The 22,521-nt window shown below is 37.3% G+C and overlaps 2 protein-coding genes across 5 annotated transcripts in view; both read right to left on the minus strand.

The window, feature by feature from the left end:
• LOC110375521 (probable E3 ubiquitin-protein ligase RNF144A) overlaps positions 1–5,620 on the minus strand; it is an 85,544-nt gene extending 79,924 nt beyond the window's left edge. For both annotated transcript variants that reach the window (XM_064037069.1, XM_064037068.1), the window contains exon 1: positions 5,095–5,620. The gene's annotated coding sequence lies outside the window, so the exon portion shown is untranslated. The remainder of the gene's footprint in view (positions 1–5,094) is intronic.
• Positions 5,621–6,908: 1,288 nt separating this feature from the next.
• LOC126053428 (activating transcription factor 7-interacting protein 2) lies at positions 6,909–17,520 on the minus strand. 3 transcript variants are annotated; one of them, XM_049851925.2, is made up of 4 exons: positions 17,401–17,520; positions 8,950–10,206; positions 7,857–8,807; positions 6,909–7,771 (listed from the first exon to the last, which is right to left on the minus strand). In XM_049851925.2, exons 2-4 carry the CDS (start codon positions 10,163–10,165, stop codon positions 7,308–7,310), a joined length of 2,631 nt encoding a protein of 876 aa, XP_049707882.2. In that variant the 5' UTR covers positions 10,166–10,206; positions 17,401–17,520; the 3' UTR covers positions 6,909–7,307. The 3 variants fall into 3 exon arrangements, with proteins under 3 accessions (XP_049707882.2, XP_049707880.2, XP_049707881.2); XM_049851923.2 differs by lacking the exon at positions 17,401–17,520 and adding an exon at positions 17,167–17,304; XM_049851924.2 differs by lacking the exon at positions 17,401–17,520 and adding an exon at positions 14,138–14,323.
• Positions 17,521–22,521: the final 5,001 nt, after the last annotated feature.

A 22,521-nucleotide genomic window follows, 5' to 3' on the forward strand; every position in this document is an offset into this window, starting at 1 on the left:
GTAGGAAAAAATCTCATTCAAGATGGAGGGTTGAATTATAACGACTTAATTTTCCTGAAGCCAATATACAACATGTGAAGATTTCTTCAATGTGAAGCGAATAAAGAGACTAGCTAAAAGAACGTGACAAAAATTGTGGACCTTATGTTAAATAGTAGATCTCCATCCTCCTAAGGAAAAAGCTGATTTAGAAGAAGGATGATCAAATACATAGATTGAAATTAAATTGAATATAAAGGGTGATTTTTTAGCTGGTATCTTTTTGGCAACACTGTTTTTGGTAGATCACGCGTGAATCGTGTCTTGTGTCATTGTGAAACTTGTTCAGTATGGTCTATAATTTAACCATGAATCAACTTACGAACGAACAACGCTTGCAAATTATTGAATTTTACTATCAAAGACGACAATGGCCGAAACGTTACTGTGAATGGCGGGCGTTACCGTGTGATGATTGGCAATTTTTTTTTGCCCAAAATGGAAGAATTGGACATGCCTGACATGTGGTACCAATAAGACGGTGCCACATGCCACACGGCACGCGAAAAAATGGCCTAATTGAGAGCAGGCTTCGGTGAACAGTTTAACTCACGTTTTGGGCTCGTCAATTGGCCGCCTAGATCATGTGATCTAACGCCTTTGGACTATTTCTTGTGGAGCCAGTAACGATTGACGCACTGGGAGCCAATATTGAAGCATTTATTCGTAATATACCGGCTGATATGTTGGAGAGAGTGCCGAAATTGGGCCTTGCGAATGGGCCATCTAAACCGGAGCCGCGGCCAGCATTTGCATGAAATCATCTTCAAACATTAAATTATATTGATCGTTCCATCGATTCCAATAAAGATTTCATCAAATTTTTCAAGTTTTTTGTGCTTTTTCTGAAAATCAAATCCTATACCTCTTAAAAAATCACCCGTTAGAATAACAAGATCCCAACACGCAAGTTTTTTAACTAAATCTGGAACTACTAATACGGTTGTTAAAAACTACAATGTATTTCGCTATCAACCTCCCAATGCCGATAGCATTTGCTATCATACACTTACGAACATACATTACAAAAAAAAGGGCCACAAAAAAGGGTCAATGAACCTTTCAGCAATATGGGTTAAAGTTAAATTTAGAACCACTCTTCGTTTTTTAAATCCTCAGCTATCATTTGCCTTTGGTTTTATGTTTTTTTTTACGAGGTCGATGGTCTAGTTGGCTGGTTAGAGTTTCCATTGCCTAGGTAGATTTTGATGCTATGATAATGTCTATGGGTGCTTGAAGTTTTCGTCAATATCAAGTGGATCGAGCTACTGAATACAAAATGGGACGATGAATAAACTGCGCCACGATAGGAAAACTTTTCGAGGGTTCAACCACCCGTATTCAGTTAGGAACATGCATATTTTGTGGGCTTGCGAAGCTTTGCCTCGTAAGAGTTTGTGTGGGAGAGATCAGAGATTGCCAATATTTATCATCCATGTTTTCCACTTCCAAGATATATTATGGTAAGATATATCTTCACAAAATATTATGGCTATATAGGTTAGGTATACTAGTTGTTTCTAGAGGATTTACCTGCGTCCTATGGAAACTACTTCCCGATTACTAGTTCGGCGAACTAGCCTCTACTGTAAAAACAAACAAAAACTTCTACAACATTAATAGGCCTATGATATAACTATGATTTCACAAATGAAGGGATAAAAATCTTAAATAAACAGCAAATAGCAATGAACTAGAGTCGTAACGTAAGCGACATTTATTTGCTTTTCATATTAACGTTCTCTGAAGGTGACATTCAAAGGCAAAAGATATTTTTTTTACGTAAAAAAACACAAAACGCGTAATGATCAGACTACGGACACACCTTGATAGTTCAGTTTACCTGCCAACCTCTAAAAATTAACATTTAGTCGCTAATGTATCAAGTTGGATTAGATAGGTACCTATTGAGGATCTGATTTCCTTGCTATACCTCTTCTTTTGAACGTGGTTTGTTTTGAATAAAGGCGAGCGCAGACTTGACGAATAGTTCTCAACAAGCTATTTGTTACGTCGGAACATTGCGAGAGTCGCTGGGCAGAAATCAATTTTAGATAGATACGGATAAATTCCCCCATGTGGGTGGAACATTTCGCCATTGATTTTTACAATAACTTTTAATGGGAGCTTAATTATTATTTTCATTTAAAAATATCCAACTGTAATTCCCAAAGGAATAAACGGCACATGTGTAGCTTTATTGACTTAGTACATAGGTAATTCACCATACAAGTACCTAAATGAATACCAATAAGAAATTGTATTCCCAACAATCACTCAAAGCAAATTCTATCAACAAAATCTGAATAAAACTCGAGTAATTAGCAAAGGTATCGGAGTTCGAGGCATTCGCTCGGGTCTCGGCGAAAGTAGCTAGGGGCGGCGCCTGCGCCGGTCCGATACGAGTGAAAGTGCCGACGAAAGCCGACTGCGGAAGAACTGCTTTCTTGCGTTACCCCCAGAACCACTTGACTTGATATCCTGTTTTTCGAAGTACCTACTAGACTAGACTTGAGTTGGTTACTGTGTGAGCTAAGTTTTGAAATAACCTATTGGTAAAATGTCTTTAATATGTTTTACGAGATTGTGAGGTAATTTTGCAATTTTAGAATAACATTACCGTAGACTACATTCATATAAAAACATTACATCCACATTAATTAAAAATAAATAAAACGGTATTTAAGCATTTCAATATAGAGAAGTAGGTAGATACTTCAGTACCAACAACACCACAAAAAAATCGGTTGTAGATAAACCCTGTAATGTACCCTATAATTTTGGTGATATAAAAAATATCATGATATTTTTACCCAATACCTACTTGAAAATATGCTATTAAGTAACAGCACATTATAAAAGTAATTGTAATCAAACAGTCATATAATTACAGATACATTTCTCACAAAAACCAGTCATCATATCATGAGTCATAGAATAATTTGTTTTATAATTGGTTAGGTTACAAATTAACCCATTTATATAGTAGAAGTCATTACTCAGTCTTTGTTTGTTGTTATGTGTAAGGAAGCAATTTAAAATTAGAGGGCTTGTCACAAGTTGTAACTTTTTACTAAAATAATATTGTAGATAAACAGTTGTGACGTGAGTGTATTTTCGTAGGGTTGGTTCTAATTCCTCATAGAGGCACTGAAAGTACATATACTTTTTATATTTAATTATTCTCTCTATGCTAGAGTATTATCTCAACAGGTATAATTTTTATTTGCCTGTTGTACCTACCCCTTTTACAAATTATCTGAATGTTTGTATGTATAGGTCAAAAGAAACTATATCCCATTACCCATTATAACCCACATAAACCCATTATATCTTATGAACAAACAAGTATCCAAAAGTCAGTTGCTAACTACAGATTTCTAAATACATTTGCCCACAGTTTATTCATATTCCCTAAAAAACAAAATGTACCTTAATATGAAGTAGGTCCAACTGGCCTATCCCAAACTAATTGGGGTCACAGCAACAAGTATTTTCTCAGTGATACGTCACCCTGAGAATTTAATTGTATGGACCTTTAGTTAGAGCGACAATATTAATAATACAAAATATTCACACACCTAAGTATTCCAGCAGAACTAGGTATGTGAATCATATTCATTTAATATTCTATTCTGAGACAATACTCATAAGTTTAATAACTCTTATTACTCTGTTTAAAACAAAGAGGAAGGAAAAATGTGCAGAGATGCCATAATGCAAGCGCCTTGATCTAGGTCAAATACGGTCAAATGGGCATGACCAAAACAATCCATGATGATTGAATTTACTAGGAGTTCTGGTCTTTGAGACATCTGTGAATGATTTTTGATATTGCAATAAATGTGCAGTTCTAAAGAAAGCATATAAGGGCTGAGACAGTAACGTTCCTCGTCCCCGGCACAACCGCATTTTGGTGCGGTAATTCCTTAGGATATTTTCCGTTATGGCATCGCCGCTAGTCATTTTGTTTTCCATGGTGTGAAATAACACTGGCAGGATGTTAAACAAGATTCATTTGTAGATGAAGAAGACTTGTTATTACAAATGTTTACAGTTGACAAACTATAGTTATTTTGTTTACTATGAAGTAAACAGTAGTATCAATTTTCTTCTTCATGTAAATAATTTCATGTTTCTATGCAAGATTATCTAGATAACGATGGAATGGTATTTTCCAGTGTCTCTTAGACATTGAATCATATAATTGTTTCGCTGGAATTTCCAAGCTATTGTAAATTATTTGAAAAGTGAAAAGGCTTACTAGGTGGCTAACTGAATGCTTGCTAGAAGAAATAAGCAAAGCCTATGTAATTGATTGTTCTATTTTTTTTTCTCATCAACTGTGCACATAAGCTGTTAAATAAACGAGTTCCATACATTAATTAATTCTATAGATAATTGTAGATTACCCAGAAAGTGGTACAACTCTATGGCAGGTCTCATGCCATTAGTTAAAATAAAAATTTCAGTTAACTTGTCAATTAATTTACCTAAATATTATTTATTCAGGTAGTGCATTCAACTTTATTCAAAGTCATTTAATTTCAACTCCTCATTGCATATCATTAGGCATTGGTGTTATTAATAATTTGAAACCAATGAGTGAAACCTTTTTTTTTGCCCCTTAGTCGTAAACAAACAGTTTTTGTCTCAATTTATCAACTGCCAAACAATTTATTGGTATGCACATGTTTTGTTACTTGTACACACGAAATAGATAAACAAAACTATAATAATATTTATAAAACAAATAGGTGAAGCAATACTACATTTATACCTCTCCGACTATAATATTAATTATCTATAAAATTAAATCATGTATGTAGACAGAAATCTAATCTGAATATATGCATCTGGAACTTAACATAATGAGCAAAATAATTCGAAATTGCTTATATACTGTTGCTGAGATTAAATGTTATAAAATAATCAGTGGTAACAAGTGCGTCGAGATTGCACATCGTCTAAAGTAAGCATCAAAATGCTACGGCGTACTCTAAAAGCAAATAAAAGCCACAGATTGCTTGAAAAACAAGAAACATGTCACCATACCGGTCGTGCATCAACGTCGCAGCGGGACAAACGAGCCAGCATGGCTCTCACGGCGCAGGAACCGCAAACAAACACCAGTACCTCACCACACGTAACGCGCTAACTGGATTAACTTCACCACCTTCACATCACGCACTACTCATTTACAACACCAGGGAAACTCGATCCTTCGATTATAACACAAACCACACTTATCACCAATCACTAAAATCCGTGCGGATATCTACCACAGAAACAGATTGTACACAAATAAACCACCTCCGTGAGACTACTTGCGAAATGATATGTCAACTACCTACGTCAAACTACATCAAGACCAGAATAAAACACTAATTTTACTGCACTTTCCTAGTATTCACAAGAAACAACATCGATTCACGGCTAAATTACAAATAATGAACACTGTTTTGCGTCTTTTTTGTTGGAATACCTTAAAATTTTAACGATAAGCACACGAGCGAACCACCGCTACCCGAACCTATCGAAAACTGGAACAGAATTATTGCCAGCCGAACAAAAAGGAAAACCATAGGAAAACCTTCCAGCTGACTGACAGTAATTTGACAGCTGGGGTGGCCCTTATTTTAGTATCAAATCTACTATTACTATGATGACGAAGCGAACTTTTTAGATAGCTAATAAATCATCTCTCATTTCTTTACATTATACCCGATGAAACATGAAACGATATGATAACAATTTTGTATTCCAAATTTAACAATTGCAGCTTCATCAATAGTTGCGATTTGATGTATAGCATTGACTTAAGTGACAACGATACGTACCAACAATTATTTACTGCAGTTTAATATTGTTATTGGTACAATAAGCTAGTGAGAATTTAGGTACGATATTTTTGATAAACCAGAGACCGTGATCCAAGGAATTCAGATTTCTGGACAAATTGTTTCTGGACAAAATCTCTCGGGACATTTGGATATTATCTGATGGCCTCTTTTATCCCAATTTTATTCCTATTTTCTATATTTTTAATTGTTGATAAAAAAAAACGTTTCGTTATACGATCTGAAAATGATATGATGTTCCGTTCCTTGCATTGACGTTCCTAGGTCAGCGTCATCGATCCTCCTAGTCATCAGCTGGGAAAACAATCAAAGAAAATAAAAAGAAAATCATTCATTGAATTAAATCAAATCTGATGATCAACCCAAACCTACCATATTAGTATTTTTTTTCTTATCTGGTAACTCTGAAATGTCATTCAACCAAAGACAAGAACTTTTTTTTTTCTTATATAGTCTATGTGTAGCACCAGAGATTAACGAAAGAATGTAAACAAAAACTTGTTTATGGATGGCCTATTTTTACTCTACCAACCAATATACTACAGGAGGAAATATTTTTATTTGTTTGTACCCCAAAGGCTCCGAAACTACTGGACCGATTTAAAAATAATTTCACTGATGGAAGGCTACACTCTTCCCGAGTACCTCATCACTCATCCCGGTACAGGATGTAGTTCCCACGGGACGCGGCTGAAACCGCGAGAAAACAACTAGTTTTCAATAAATTGTAGTGAATGATCTTATGACGTCGATTTTAAGAATTTTGATAACGTAGACTTTTTATAAAAAAGTTAACAAAAAATCTCGTTGCTATAAAGTCGTTTACTTGCATTATTTATTATCAATTTGATTGATCATCACATAACCTGCGATGCAACATGCAACGCTCTTCAACCAAATATTCTTAAGATTATTCAGTGTTAATTTGCTAGATGACTGAATAATTTTGTATGAACAGTTATTAATACATGCTTTAATGCCGTAAAGCTGTAAAAATAAAAATACTCGTAGATTTTGAATCTATAATCACATGTTAAGTATTTATGTGATAAAGCTTAATTACAACTTTACATTAGAATATCGTCTTACAGTAAAAACTATTTGAATTTAACTACCATATCTCAAATTGTTCAGAAGATCAATATCAGTCAACTTAGCAGAATACGGTACAATATTTGTTAAAACAAAATTCAACAGAAGTGTTAAATATTGTAAAAATACCATAGACACCTAATTAGTGTCATGGTAATTGTTACAATGACCAAATTAAGGAACTTTACAATTTTGTTTAGTAAAATGACTCGAACATGCTCAATAAATAATAAACATAAACAACCAGGGCACGTAAAATTCCACATCACTGAGTTCACCACACTACACTAAATTGTCTATTCACTTTTATCAGTCTTACAATTTATTCAGCAGCAGTATACTCCCAGGTAAACTGAAGGGGCCAAGACGAGATCTGATGTCTACTGCTCTTACAGCAAAGTAGTATTTGAAGCCAGCCATGAACTGGGTCAGCGTACAGGCCATAGGCAAAGGCAACGCTTTCACATCTCCAATCTTCTTCCATAATGCTGTACTAGGTGGAGATGATGTTTCTTGGTATGCATAAAGCTGATAACTGGCAATTTCTTCATAACTGTCTTCTTGATAACCTTCAATTTTCCAAGAGATGACTATGCCATTTTCTACTTTGGACAGTTTTAGGTCTGGGGCAGGCGGCAAAGCTTTCCAATTTGGTGGCTGGTATTGCTTCATGATGTCAGGTAATGGTGCTGGATGCCTTCCAGTTTGGGCCCTATTCATTCTGACTGCACCTGCTGCTGCTCTTGGCACTGGAGGTGTAGGACCCCTTGGTCTTAAACCTAAAAAAAGAGAAAAAAATGAGGAACTGTTTATACTTGCATAAAATATATTCAATATAAAGAAAACCATAGTTCAGTGACTTACCCGTTGCAGGAACAGTTTTTACCATGATAGTCTGTCCAGGTCTTAAGCCTTGAGTCTGAGGACCACTTATAGGAATGTACACTTTTCGAAGACTACTATTGCTTGCAAACGGTTGTCTAGGACTTGCCATTAAATTTTGAGAGGGAACAACTCTGACTGGTGGTGCAGGTGAAGTCCTATTGTTCACTTTCGTTGGTGGTTCATCATCAGTCAGGTCTACTGTCACAGACAAAATTCTATTATGCTGTCTTTTTTCAGCCACTTTTTGTGCAGGCATAGGGGATTTGACTCCGTTCGGGATGGCAGTGGCAGCTTTAGTAGGGGTTGTCTGATTAACCATAGGTATGGTACTTGGAGACTTCATAGCAGGGTTGTTGCTAGCCGGCACTAGTCTCGGGACGGGTATGGCTTGTGTAGCTGCCGGTGTTTTCGGAGCACGTCCGCTAGTGGCCGGCCCACCAGGGGTTTTCGCATTCTGTCTGTTGGAAGCACTATTGGGATTTTGTAATTGCGTGACATTTTTTCGCCGTGCACCCGACTTTTCCATGTAAACTTGCATGCCCACTGATCGCGTAATTTTCAGGGGCGTTATTGGCGTTTCTGGTGACACCTTCTTCTGTTCCTCTTGAATGGACTTTAGCACTACTTGTAGATCCCGATTCTGCTTTGAAAGCATCATTGCTTTTTTCCTGTATTCCTCGATTCCCTGTGCCACAGTCTTTAGTCTGTTCTTAATTTCACTTAAATTACTTCGGTCGACAATGCTCTCTACTATTTTAAGTATGCAGAATTCCTCCAACTCGTCCCGGGTCATATCTGATAAATTCTTCTTAGCAGTTTTGAAAAAGTTCTCTGGAATTAGCGGCGCATCCGATTCTAACTTAGGTTCGGAATCTTCTTGCTTTTCATTGATCTTAATAGAATCACTTCCATCTTCCGTCTTCGGCAATTCTGTAAAATAGAAGTTAAAATACATGAACATACATAATACATACAATGGATCACATCTAATATGTTATTTTAAATCCGAATAAATTGTTTTTTTTTTTTTTGGTGAAAGTGATAGTGCTGAACAGTAAACAATTTTACCAACCTTTATCTTCAGTCTTAGCGAATAGATCCTCTTCACTGATCTTTTCTCCAGTTTCGGAATTCGTTACATTCTCATTTACACTAATTGGAGTTTCCTCTTTATTACTAATATCTACATTTTGAGGTTTTTCAGTCTTGTTTGTGTCCTCATCAATAAGCATGATGTCATCGTCATCTTCTATGTTAATGCATTGTTTCTCAGTTGCATCCACAACCAGCGGAGGTTCAGGGGGTGCCTCATCCTCATCGTCAGACAGTATATCAAGAGTATTAGATAACTTACATACAATAATAGGTTTATTTACATTGTTCGTTCTAGCAGGGGCAGTGGAAATTTCGTCTGTTTTTAAAACAACAATTTCTTTAGTATTTGCTGGTTCAACAACCTCTTCGACGTCCATGTCATCTTGCGTAGAAGGATCACAGTCGGGTTTAGATTTTTCATTATTGCTATCGTCTAATTGTTTTTCTTTGTTTTCGGGAGTATTGGCTTGAATTTCTAAATCTTTATCTAATGTAATATCGCATTCTTTATGCTTTTCAACTGGCTGTTCTACAATTTCAATGTCATCTTTATCACCAGGCAAATCTGCTGTGTCGCATTCTTCTTGCTTTTCGACAGGCTTTTCTACGATTTCAGTATCCTTTTTAGCACTAGGTAAATTTGCTTCAACCGTCATTTCAACAGAATTCGCTACAGTTTTCGAAACTTTTTCTGGATCTTCTAGATTTTTGTTTAAATTTTCCTTTTCAACGACAACGGCTTCATTTTCCGCAATTTCGTCTACAATTTCTTCAGCTTTCGTATCAGATTCATTAATAATATTATCGGTAATTTCAGCTTCTACACTTATGCCGTTAGTTTGAGATTCTTCTTTATTTCCATCTTTTGCCTCTAGATTGCCTTTATTTCCATTATCTGCGCTAGATGCTTCTTTTATAACATCACCGTTCCTATTGTCCTCTTCAGCATTATCGGATTTTGTTTCAATAGCCGAGTCGTTTGAAGTGTCAACTTCTGAGTTTACAACTTGTTTATTCACCTCATCATTAGTAATAATGTTAGCGTCGGCAATGTTTTCTTTGTTACCGTTGCAATTATTTTCATCAAGTTTTTCAGTATCACCATTTCCAACTTTCTCATTATGTACATCGCCAATCGCGGACATTTTTCTCTCTATAGCTAAAGCGGGCTCAGAATCGAGGATTAATTGCATTGTTTCTCATTTCCTTATTTTTAATAATGAAGACGCCACGCCTGAAACAGAAATAACCACAAAACTAAATAACTTTTATAAAAAAAGAAGATAGTTATTTTTACTATCATAATCACTATAGCAAAATCTAACTGTCATATTTATTTACAAGTTTCTATAGTACCACTTGACATTGAAAATAGCGCCATCTATAGTCAGCATGGCGTATTGCAATAACAATCCAACAAGAGTCCAACGTTTCGTATGAAATCCAGCCAAGCACTAGCAGTCTGAGTGGAAGTGAACAGTTCTAGATGTACGGAGATACTTATCACGACACCGCATGCGCGGAACAAAATACCGTGATCAATGGCGACTGAGTAAAAAAAATCTATGAAACCCAGCAGTATAAGATACTAAGTTAAAGTTTATTATATCCCATTATGATTACGTTAGTCAGAATTAACAAATTATGTATGAAAAACAACAAATTAAATCTTCTTCTTCTCCAGAAATGTTATAAATATCGCGTAGTAACAATAAAGAAACAGAAACGGGTCAGTTATAGCTTCTGTTGATGTCGGTCGAAAATTGATCCTCTAAGGAAAACGATCCCTCACTGTAATGGACGTATTGAGAATAAATTATAAACAAAGGCCTCTAGAGACACATCGAGAAAAAAAAAACAGAAATAACCAGAACTTTAAAGTCTTTAAATCTGGAATAACAAGGAGCAAAGGCAAAGAGGGACATTCAGTCTAGGTCCACGGGACGGAAAGAGAGCGTCAGAGATCGATGCTTCGCAGACCAGTGGGAATGTTCCGCTAACCCCAAATAACAATGTGTATAGAATTTCCTACGAATTCAAAGGCCTTTCCCGGAGAAGTATTAGCAATCGCGTAGGTAGTAAATGAAATCAGAACGCGCGATAGCAAATCCAGTTCAAACAAAAATAAATCAAAACTTTTTGCATTGAGCGAGAGAAAGAACAGCCACAGGCAAATACCACTAACCGAGGTCTCCCTTGACGGAAAACTGACCTAAATTAAGAATGAAATTGGACCTAAACCTGAATATGGTGAAATCTAGGGCAATTTTTAAAATAATAATTGATTATAATTTGTTGTTTTATCAAGTTGTTTTACACATTTTTGGTACACTTGTTATTGAAAGATGAAGGCTTACTTTAAAAAAAAACAAGTAGGTATCTTCATAAAAAAAATACGAAAAACATTAATGCCAAAAGATTTTTTAAATTCTTATTTCTATGTGCGATAATAATTACATCATCGATGTAAACGTAGCCCGTGCACTGATGGTAATATCTAAATAAATTGATTAAAACACATTAAATGAAATACGACCTGAATCAGCCATTAGATAGAATATCTAAGGACCGTTAACACAAATAAATTAGGTAATGGTGCGTAGGATTTCAATAGGTTTGTGACGAAAGTTATATGTCAAGAGAGAAGACGTCGTGTTCTTCTCAAAAACAACGTAAATTATCAAGGAAAGATATGCCAAATCTGTGGTTTCAAAGAACTTGTCATTGAGGGGATTACTCTTAATTTTTGTTTCGAACTTTTCTCTCGTACCAAAATAGAGAATATCTCGAAATTCTAGCTGACGAGACAATCAACCAGTTATTATAATAAATATTACTTATGGAAGAATCCTTAATTAAAATGGCCTATGAATTCACTATAAACGAATGATATGGCGAATTGGCCACACTTTTTTTTTGTCTACAATATCCTTCTATTCAGATTCAGAAAAAGTGTGAAAAGTGCGAATGACGTTTATTCATCATCAGCTGATCCCCGTGTTTAAAACCGCCGATCTGGGCATAACTCCCTCAATGTCCTTTCTAAATTTTACGTAAATATTTTCAGCAGTTACCGGGATTTTCCGCATAGCAACACATCCGATGTCTACACTTTAATTATTTTAAACTGTACTGATACTCTAATGGTCGCTTCCTAAATAGTATTATTCATTTTCGAATTTAATTAAAATCAATAAGGTATCGGTTTTTTACTTATGCCCAAACTATTAACTGAGTACGAAATGGTCTATTAATAGGTTGCAAATACGTGATTTCTAAAAATAGCACGACAAACGTGGACAAAAAAAAACAAAACAACGTAGGCAACAAAAGTAAATAGAGAGTATTTGTCACTGTAACTTCGGACCATTTCTTACGGATCCCTAAAATGCAATAAACACTGACATTGACAAACAAGACTGTGATTGACAGATAACCTACAAAATACAAAGTAACGCGATGAATACAGAATAAGGGGGATGGTTAGATAGAAGAGTAATTAATTAATTATCTAATAATTCGGAAGACAATTTATTGAGGATGTTAAATTATTAAATAACTTCTACCACTGTGGGCGAAGGACTCTATCCCTTCAATCATGCTGGCCTTTGAGGCGCGCTCGGTTCGGACGCGGCCAAAGCACACCTGGGTACCTTTTTGCTGGGTACCTACTAACAACACGGGCCTGATCTAAAATAACCAAAGTAAAAAAGTGAGGAACCGTACCTATGCGATTCCTTTCAGAAATTATAAGAAATATGAGCATGGCCATGACCATGGCACTATGAATGAATAGCTACACCTTTTTATGTTAAGTAGGTGTATTAATGTACCTACCTAATATTTTATTTTAATACCTATTCTATCTTAAAATGTGAAAGGTCCTCTAAACTCGAACTAAACGGGACTCAGAGGATCAAGTGTTGTGGCTATAACGAAGGGCGGGTCATTCCCAAATGCTGAATTACTGTCTTGGCAGGTTAAGTACCACAATTTGGTAGGTAGGTATTCTTAATTATCGGCCTACTCCAGAAACAGCAGTTCTGGCGAACTTTTTTGTGCCGTCTCGCTCAATCAATCCATCGCAAAAAGTCAGAGGTTAGGTTAGATCACCATACCATAATAATAAATACAAGTAATTTGGAAGAATTCGAGCTAGTTATCGTCAAAATATGGATACCCCAAGAAAGTTAAGTGGATTTTTGGTAAGAAACAAAAATCTGTCAACCGAAAAATGAAATCGCTCCATCAAAAGAAGGTTGAAATGTTCTAAAATTCAATACAACATTACGGATCATCAAACCAAGATGGCCGCCGTCCGCTCTGTCGTGCGAAATACCGGAATAAATTCCCCGTTCGCTTGGTGTTGAGCTGCAACGCTGATAGCCAAGTGCCTCGATGACGAAACACATGAGAGACTGTCGTTGCGTTCATTCCAAGCGCGCGTATCACGCGAGGAACAGAGACGGGTATATTTCCAGGAGGGCGGCTGACAGCGAACGAGGTGAATGTGGAAAGCAGTGCGCAAGGGACGCTATTGAACGAAAGACAGCTGACAGTAAACATACGAAAACGGAATCCCAAAAATATGAGAAGTTTTGAGCAAGGAGCAAAGGCCGTAAATAATTACTTTTATGTTCTAGCAAGCAGTCTATCCCCAGAAGACCGTGTTATCAATACTATTTTTTAAATTATTATTTTTTCTAGAAGTCATAGAAATACCTTAATAACCATATAAAAAATAAAAACCAAAATAACAATAATTAGGTTGGTATCATCTTTAAACGGTCGGGTATAAACAAATTTCTTGAAAATCAAACAAGTGAAGTCATGTGACAAATGAAGCTAAAAAAAAATACATGCAATTTTAAGTGCTAAAATGTAGCGCATAAAGACTACAATTGTTTGAGGTGGTTTGACAGATCAAATAACCTCAAACGTCATAAAATTTTCGTAAATAACTAAAACTTAAAATAGTCACCGTCTATTTATCAGAACCTACAAAAAAATGTATCGTCTAAATTTTACAATACCTAAATTCAAAACAACAATAAAAGAATGAAAAATAAAAACAAAAATTTGTTCAAAATCATTTCAAGATTTAAATTGAATAAATGTTTCTACTCTAATAGGTAGATATGTGCCAAATGTTTACAATGACTCACCTAAACGACTGCGCAAGAGATAACAGAAGTAGAAGAATTAACGAGAAGAATACAAAATACTGCAATATACGACTGTCTTGTTCCGCGTTCGAAACGACACTGCAAGCAGATAGAGGGAGAAGAAAATGGCGGCCGATTGCCAGTTTTACCGACGGAGAGCGACAAGCGAAACACGAACTAAAAGTACAGATTATGTGCCGCACAGAGGTTCCACTTTGGGGCGATGAAATACCAGCGGCGGCCACAGAGCGAGATAGCGAGATGAATCGTTGTTGGTGGTAGACAGAAAACGCAAATCCCAAGTGATAGTCGGTGAACATTGCTCTGTTTTTTTGTTCATTACTCTGTGGCATAATATACAGCTGGGTCGCGTTGCGATAATGGTCTCTCATTCTCTTGCGCTCTACTTCTGTTTCTGTTTATTATGAACTGAATCAAGCCGCCAAGGCCAGAATAGCGTAATTAAGTAAGTACTACATACTTAATAACTTTTAAACATAGGTTATTCAAAATCACAATTGGATGTTAATGAACTCAAAAGCATTTATTTAATTAGGCTTTAGTGCCTATGATCTAAACTAGCTACTTGAACGCGCAACCAAATACGAATATCATGAGTCAATGTCAGCAACGTTGCCGTAATGGCGGACTCGTTCTTTCTTATTATCTTTATTTATATTTTTCCTGGGCCAGTTAGAATTATAGGTACAATTTTACCTAACTGTATGGTCTATGGTTGTCGATTATGGCTACCTACTCTTTATTTTTAATGTAAATCATAAAAAGTAAGTGGGGTAAAGAAAAAAAAGGGGGAAAATCACAAAAGTAGTTCCATATTGTGAACTGTTAGAGAATGGGCGACGTTGCCGTTCTTACAACTTCGCCCGTGGCGAGTGGGTCGTTCGACTTGGAGCCGAGATTACCCGATCGGAGCCGAACGACGCTGTACGTCAGATATACGTCATTATAAAAAATAGAATGTTCGCACATCGACAATACTTTGTACTGAAATATCATTAATACCCAAAAATCATCCAAGCTAATCGATAGTTCTTAGCCGCTAAAATGTCATCCGACCTTGCTATACTTACCTATGCTAAAAATTCGTCATCGGCAACAAATAAAAAAGCAATATTTGGAAAATTCAAGCATTTCAGCAAGATCTAAATATTTTAAAGGAATCGAAACTCAGGAATTTGGAGCAGAAGGCATACGCATATATTTTTTGGCGTAGAAGCATCAGTTACCTACCCCTTAGGTACCTACCCCTAGTTACTGTTCAGGTCATTTTTTCCATGTGTCAATTCATAATGATCTTTGATCCGCTTATCATCGTCACTCTACCATGAATTTTCTGCATGCCAGACACGGTCCAAATAAATGTTTATCTTCTTGTAATATTAATTATTTAAATGACGATATTTATCTTCTTTTAATTGCTTAAAAAGAAGCTACATTTGCGGGCATATAAAGGTCGATATAGTAACTAAATTATTCTGACCTATCTTGTTCATACTTACACGTTGAATGATTGAACCCCGATAACATGACATAATCGCCCGAATCTATGACAATGGCTTACATACATTGCCGTTTTGGATCAGTTACGCGATACAACGGGATGAAGACACTAGTCAATGAATCTACAACGAGACAAATATAGTCGGAACCTCAGAAAGAATAAAATCATAAACGATGGGTTAGGGATGGTGTGCAGAGGCTAAAGTTAGAAAATATTTTTGTTAGGAATGTACTTCCAAATTTCGTTTAATAGATACTACAGAAATATTATGAAGAATAAAAATGGCGTAAAACAAAGACGGATAGACGCTTAGTTTACAATGTCGACGGTGTAAGCGAGACAACTGAAGTTACGTCAACTACAAAGTGGGTTGAAAACAAGATGGCTGAAGTTAGCTAGACATAAATAAATTTTAGCAAGGTGACATGGCAGTATGAAAAATAATTATCAAAAGTTAGAATCGGAACCTACTTAACCTCATTATTTAAAATTGAAAAGCTAGGTACCTAATTTCATTTTGATTGGAAGACATCAGGGTCTTACTTACAAAGGAAAAAATAAGCACCACGGAGCAGAATTCTAAATACCTACATAACAGGAACAGCTGGGGACTAGGTCCTACAGCACAGAAAGAAAAAGCTGTTCATCATAATCCACCTATCATAAACGGCAGAAATAAAGATAATAATGTACTTAGATAGGTAGGTAAAAGTAGCGGTCTGGCAACGCTGCACAAACAAGTTCGTGACGGCTTTGCTAGCCAACCGGTCGACCAGCATATTATCAATTTGCACTCAATGCCACGCCCGCTATGAAAGGTATTTGATGAAAAATATATATATTCCTAGAGAAAAAAATATAACACGTGGACTGCCTAACTTAGCTCATGTGTATTGAAACAAAATGTCATGAAAAAATTGCTATTCTGTTAGTTATCGGACGAAACGGAGCGTCCATTTTGAGGCGTACCGAATGTCAGCTTAGGCTGGTCGACTGAACAGTAAGTATGCGACGTTGCCAACTTGCCACATCGCCTTTAATAGGTGATACAGTTAAGCGTACAATATCTACCATTTTATCATCATTACCTAGCACTATGATAAATTTAGTTCAAAGAAAAATAGGTAAGGAAAAGGTAGGTAAAGGACAAAAATGAAATTGGGTAGCTCAGGCTTAGCCACCTGGGTACCTACTTACCTACCTATAGGTAAGTGCCCCCACTACATAAAAGGATAGAAATAGAAACAAAGAAGTTTCAAGAGGAATCTGCTAATCCTTCGAAAATGATTAAATTATTGAAACGAATAGGTATTTTTATCTTATCGCTTTATCAATCCATCATCTCATCCTCTATGAAAATAGAATTTGAATCCGACCGATCAAATCTTCTGTCACATGATAGAAGAATTGCTTGGTTTCAAAATGGCTGAACTATAAACTTTTGGGTTAATCAAGCAATAAGATAAAAATGCCATTTAACTAGAATTAGAAGATATGCTGAACTCACCAGTCTTAAGAATAGAGAAATTGTGATACAGCGGATTAGCGCGCCAACCGTCACCGAACTCTCTCGAAGGAAAGAAGATGATCAAATGCAACCTACGTATGCGTGTCGCCGCGCGGTGAGCGCCGACGGGAATACGCCATTTTGTTGTACATCGCTTCGTGAGATAAAGCGAGAGAATTCTATAATTCTGTCTCACTCCTACACGCGGAAGATTCATACATTTTCAGTACTTACCTACTTCTACTATAATGACCTACTTCTCCCATGTCCATTCTCGATCATTGACGAGACAACACTAACCGTATTTTACCCATAACAGGGATCAAGTGTATTTTATGTGTTTTTACAAAATAAAAACCGTTTTTGACACTGACAATAGCCAATTTTGTTTTCTTTCCTATTTCTTTTGATTGTGTTTTATTTAGTTCCTTTTTCAAATCAAGAGGTCAATCAACTGTCACTATAATAATTTGTGACATTGATCCTTGGAAAGACCACTCGAAGTAACTCAAGCAAACGATGGGTTTCTTGCCTTTCTACGCAATAACCTAGTGAAATGAAAATCTAAACAAAAAAGAAGAGGAATTCCACAGGAAAGGTTCTCCCACTTTCTGTAATAAACAAATAATAAACTGCATAATGTAGAAGCTTTTGGGTACCTACCTACAATTAGGGAAACGAGAAAGGTACCTAATATTATTTTTGCTATCAACCACAGCAAATGTAACAAAATGTAAATTCAGAGAATACTGAATTTTTACTAGGTATTTACAAAACAACACTGAAATAATTTATCGACATAGCCCGATGCAGTCGTCAACACTGTTTCGCATTCATTGTCCATTGCATTCAAGGAAGATGATTATTTCAACTTACAATTCGATACTTGCTACTAGCGACCTCTATGAATAATAGTGATAACTTCCAAGGCAGATGACTTTTAATGTCTTTTTGAATAGTTTTAACTCAGTGAGAAATTGACAGATGTCGCTCTTTTGGGTAAGTCGAAAAAGGATGATTATCATACTTAGAGAAGTTAATAAAATGGATAAGCCCGATACTTTCCTCTATGGAATAAGCCATCGACGCGCCTACACCAATGTCTGGTAACCGGTAGGTACGTGCGAGGGTCGCTCATACACTTATGTACATGCTTGTGTTCCTCAATTTTGTCGTTTGCGTGTTTAACCAAATTGTTTAAAAGACCACTATTTGTGGCGTTAAGTACTGTGTTCGGATAGCAAGTTAAACTATAGGTCCCGGCTGTCATTGAACATCCTTGGCAGTCGTTACGGGTAGTCAGAAGCCAGTAAGTCTGACGCCAGTCTAACCAAGGGGTATCGGGTTGCCCGGGTAACTGGGTTGAGGAGGTCAGATAGGCAGTCGCTCCTTGTAAAGCGCTGGTGCTCAGCTGAATCCGGTTAGATTGAAAGCCGACCCCAACATAGTTGGGAAAAGGCTCGGGAGATGATGATGTGGCGTTAAGTACTTCACCAAACAGCCGGCCTTCAGAGAGACGTGGCTGATCAAATACTAGAGCACGACTCACGATTTATCCCATCTCACTAGCATAGAGATTTTGGTCATTAGGATTCCAGTTAGTTTTTTTTTTTTTTTTATGGCAATCTGCCGTATTTGACGGCAATTTCTGCCAGACTCGCGTAGCTAGTGACGACACATGGGAAAATATGAAACAGAAAAAGAAAAATATATAGAAATTAATGTAAGAAAATAATTCCAACTTTTCTGGTGGAGGATATCGAGCCTGCAACAAAATACATACACTATAATTAATGAATTTGCTAAAATTAACTTAGTACACAAGTAATTATATACACATTACATATTACCATTATGAAAGATATAAACACTGTTACAATTTAACATTATTAGAAGAAATAAATCTAACAAAAGCATTTACCATTAGAGGGTTAGGAAAGAATGAAAGAAGATGACGAACATTTACCGGGTATTGAATTTTTAGTTTAGCAATGACACGATCAAAAGAGAAAGCATCATTCAGGGGGCAATTAAGAAAGATATGGTCAAGCGTGCCTTCATCTAGACCACATTCACAGAGTGAGGAGTCCCGAACTCTTATTTTGTTTAAGAAAACTGGGGAGCAACAGTGACCAATACGTATTCTGCAGATAACGGAAATAACGGTCTTGGATACTTTTTTATGTTTATAAAACCAAGGCTTCGCAGGAATGGATGGTTGAATAGAGGCAAACAGACCACCTTTCATCTTACTGGACTCGGACCAGTCAGTTTGCCAGGACTGGAATAGGTCTGATTTAGCTTTATGAGCCAGGTCATAGATCTGCACCGAGTAGTGTTTTTTATCAGCCATGCTGCTACTAATCGCACCTTTGGCTGATACATCCGCAATTTCATTACCTCTAATACCAACATGACTAGGAATCCATACCAATACAATCTCCACGCCCTTTGTAGAGCACAAAAGCAATACTGATTTAATTTCAACGATAATTGGGCTACGGAGATGGTCCTTAAACGAATTTTTAACAATCGCATCCAGGGCACTTTGGAATCAGTGAAAACCACTGCTTTTTTAATAGCAGGGTGAGAGGAGATAAATAAACATGCCTCGAGGATCCCAATGCACTCTCCCGTGAACACCGATGACTCAGGAGGACATTGAAATTGGAGAAATATCTGAGAGTTAGAGTTGTATACGGCAACACCAGTCTTTCCATCAGTGGTTAATTTTGAAGCATCCGTATAGAATTTATAATAATCAGGCCACTTGTCATTTATAGTGCAGAGAAAATGGGCATTTGCGTTTGCAGTATCTTTCCTAATGTCAATATAGGAGACATTTGGCACAAAGTTACACGTGTCAAAGGAGCAGGAATACAAGGGAAGTTTATCTTGCTGAGAGATTAAGGAATTATCCTTAATTTCAAGGATTTTTCGAAAGGAATTAACTAAAAGAGGAGGGCTTTATGTCTCCAGTAATCACTCTGCCTGCATAGGCCTTCAAGAGTTGACAGCCTAGGCAGAAGCAGGTGCTCACTGAGGAAATAAGTCTTGTAAAGAAACTTGTCGGCTAAATACTGTCTACGGATGAGAAGAGGGGGGTCGCCACTCTCCACTTGCAAGGTGTTTTTAGGGTGGACCTCATGCACCCTAAAACGATTCTAAGAGATTTAGCCTGAATGGCCTCCAGCTTAGCAATAGCAACTTTATTACAGGGTTCAAATAAGAAGGAGCCGTAATCAAGCAAGCTTCTTATTGTAGCATTATATACCAATTTTAGGGTGAAGGGGTGAGCACCCCACCAGACTCCTGCTAGCGCACGAAGCATATTAAGTTTCTTCTCGCACTTAAGGCTAATGTAGTTGAGATGAAACACCCTGACAATTTAGAGTCCAATATAACCCCAAGAAATTTCACATTATTAACAACTTCAATGGGAGATTCTTCAATTTTAAGGCTGACATGAGGAACAGTACGCTTACGTGAAAAGACAACCGCAGAGCTTTTTGGAGCAGACAGTACAAGGCCATGGTCAATTAACCACTGATTTAAGGAATTGAGTGATATTTGCATGGACTCACTAGCTCTTTCAATAGATGAAGTAGGGATGTACAAACACAGATCATCCGCATATTGAAGAATCTGACAATCCAAGTTGAGGGAATCATGAAGATCCGAGGTGTAAATATTATAAAGTAGCGGACTAAGAACGGACCCCTGAGGAAGCCCACGCCAGACCGTTCTACAATTGGAATCTTCTCCAGGGATACGAATCTTGACCCTACGACCAGAGAGCAGGTTACATGTACAATGCAGCATCCGTTCAGAAACACCCAGCTTCCGTAGTTTTCCCTGAGAACCGAAAGAAGGACATTATCGTATGCCGCTGTTATGTCTAGGAAGACCGCTAAAACCGATTCATCTCTACTGAATGCTATCCGGGTATCAGTTGTCAGGATGCTAACACTGTCCATGGTACCTGCCCCCTTTCGGAAGCCAAACTGCGACTTAGATAAAACACCTCGGCTCTCCACAAACCACTCCAATCGGTTTTTAATAAGATGCTCCATAATTTTGCCTATGACTGGAGAAAGGGCAATAGGACGAAAGTGATCTGGACTATCCGGGGATTTCCCAGGTTTCAATATGGGGATGATCAACTGTGTTTTCCAGCTATCAGGGATATATGACAGAGTGAAGCAAGTATTCATGATGTCCAACAAGTATTGGCGTCCGCAGGCACCCAACTTCTTATAAAAGAATATGGATGGCCGTCGATACCAGGTGCAGTGTCCTTGACATGCTGGAGCACGGCATTGAGTTCATTAATGGAAAAGGGGCTTCCAACGGGTCTACCGACATGACCTCACTACTGGGAGCAGAAGGGCATTCTGTTACAAAGGGACAGACGAAGGGGCTAACTTGTAAAGAAAAGAATCTGCTAGGTCAATGGGGATAGTTGAAGAATTTTGAACAGAACAACCACGTTTAAATCTTCTAAAGTTTTGCCAAATCATGGAAGAAGGAGTGGAGGGGGAAAGCGAAGAACAGAATTTTTTCCAACCTTCATATTTCTTTTTCTTAAGTAGGCGTCTGGATCTCGCAACAATCCGGTTATATTCCACCAGGTTTTCAATAGCCATGTTGAGAGCATAGCTCTGTTCAGCTTCATTGCGGAGTTTGATGATGCTGGTGCATTCGCGGTCCCACCAGGGCGGGGATGATATTTTTCCAGAAGCCGGATTCTTAAGAGGTATGCTCTCATCAGCGGCTGATGAAATGGCATCAGAAAGTAGCGAAATACAGACGTCAAGGTTGTCAAAAGACACCTGGGGCAAGGTATGGATTGCGTCCTCAAGGATCTGAGAGTACAGGTCCCACCTAGCATCAGACAGCCTGTACTTTAAAAGAGGGGGCTTTCCTTTGCGGAAGGCACCTAGTGGTGAGTAGTACATATAGGATAGTGGTCACTACCATGTGTTAGGTTAAGCCTTTTCCATACCATATCAGCGGCCAAACGGGCTGAACACAGTGTTAGATCTAAACAACTTAGCGATTGTCCAGGTCTAGGAAGGCGCGTGAAAGATCCATCATTGATAACACATAACCCCAAGTCATCCAGCAGATTCACTAATTCATTACCCGCACTATCACAATGGTCAGATCCCCACAGAGAGTGGTGGCAGTTGAAATCACCTAGAAAAATTACAGGATAAAATAAAGAGCAAATAGAACGTATATACTGGAAACAAGAGGAATCAGGAGAGGGTATATAGACAGAAATAACATTAACACCGACAATATTAACACCTACGGCATTAATCTCATCTCCATGTGGGGGAAGGGATAAGG

Source organism: Helicoverpa armigera, chromosome 11 (assembly GCF_030705265.1).
Source record: "Helicoverpa armigera isolate CAAS_96S chromosome 11, ASM3070526v1, whole genome shotgun sequence".
In the NCBI taxonomy this organism is placed as follows: domain Eukaryota; kingdom Metazoa; phylum Arthropoda; class Insecta; order Lepidoptera; family Noctuidae; genus Helicoverpa; species Helicoverpa armigera.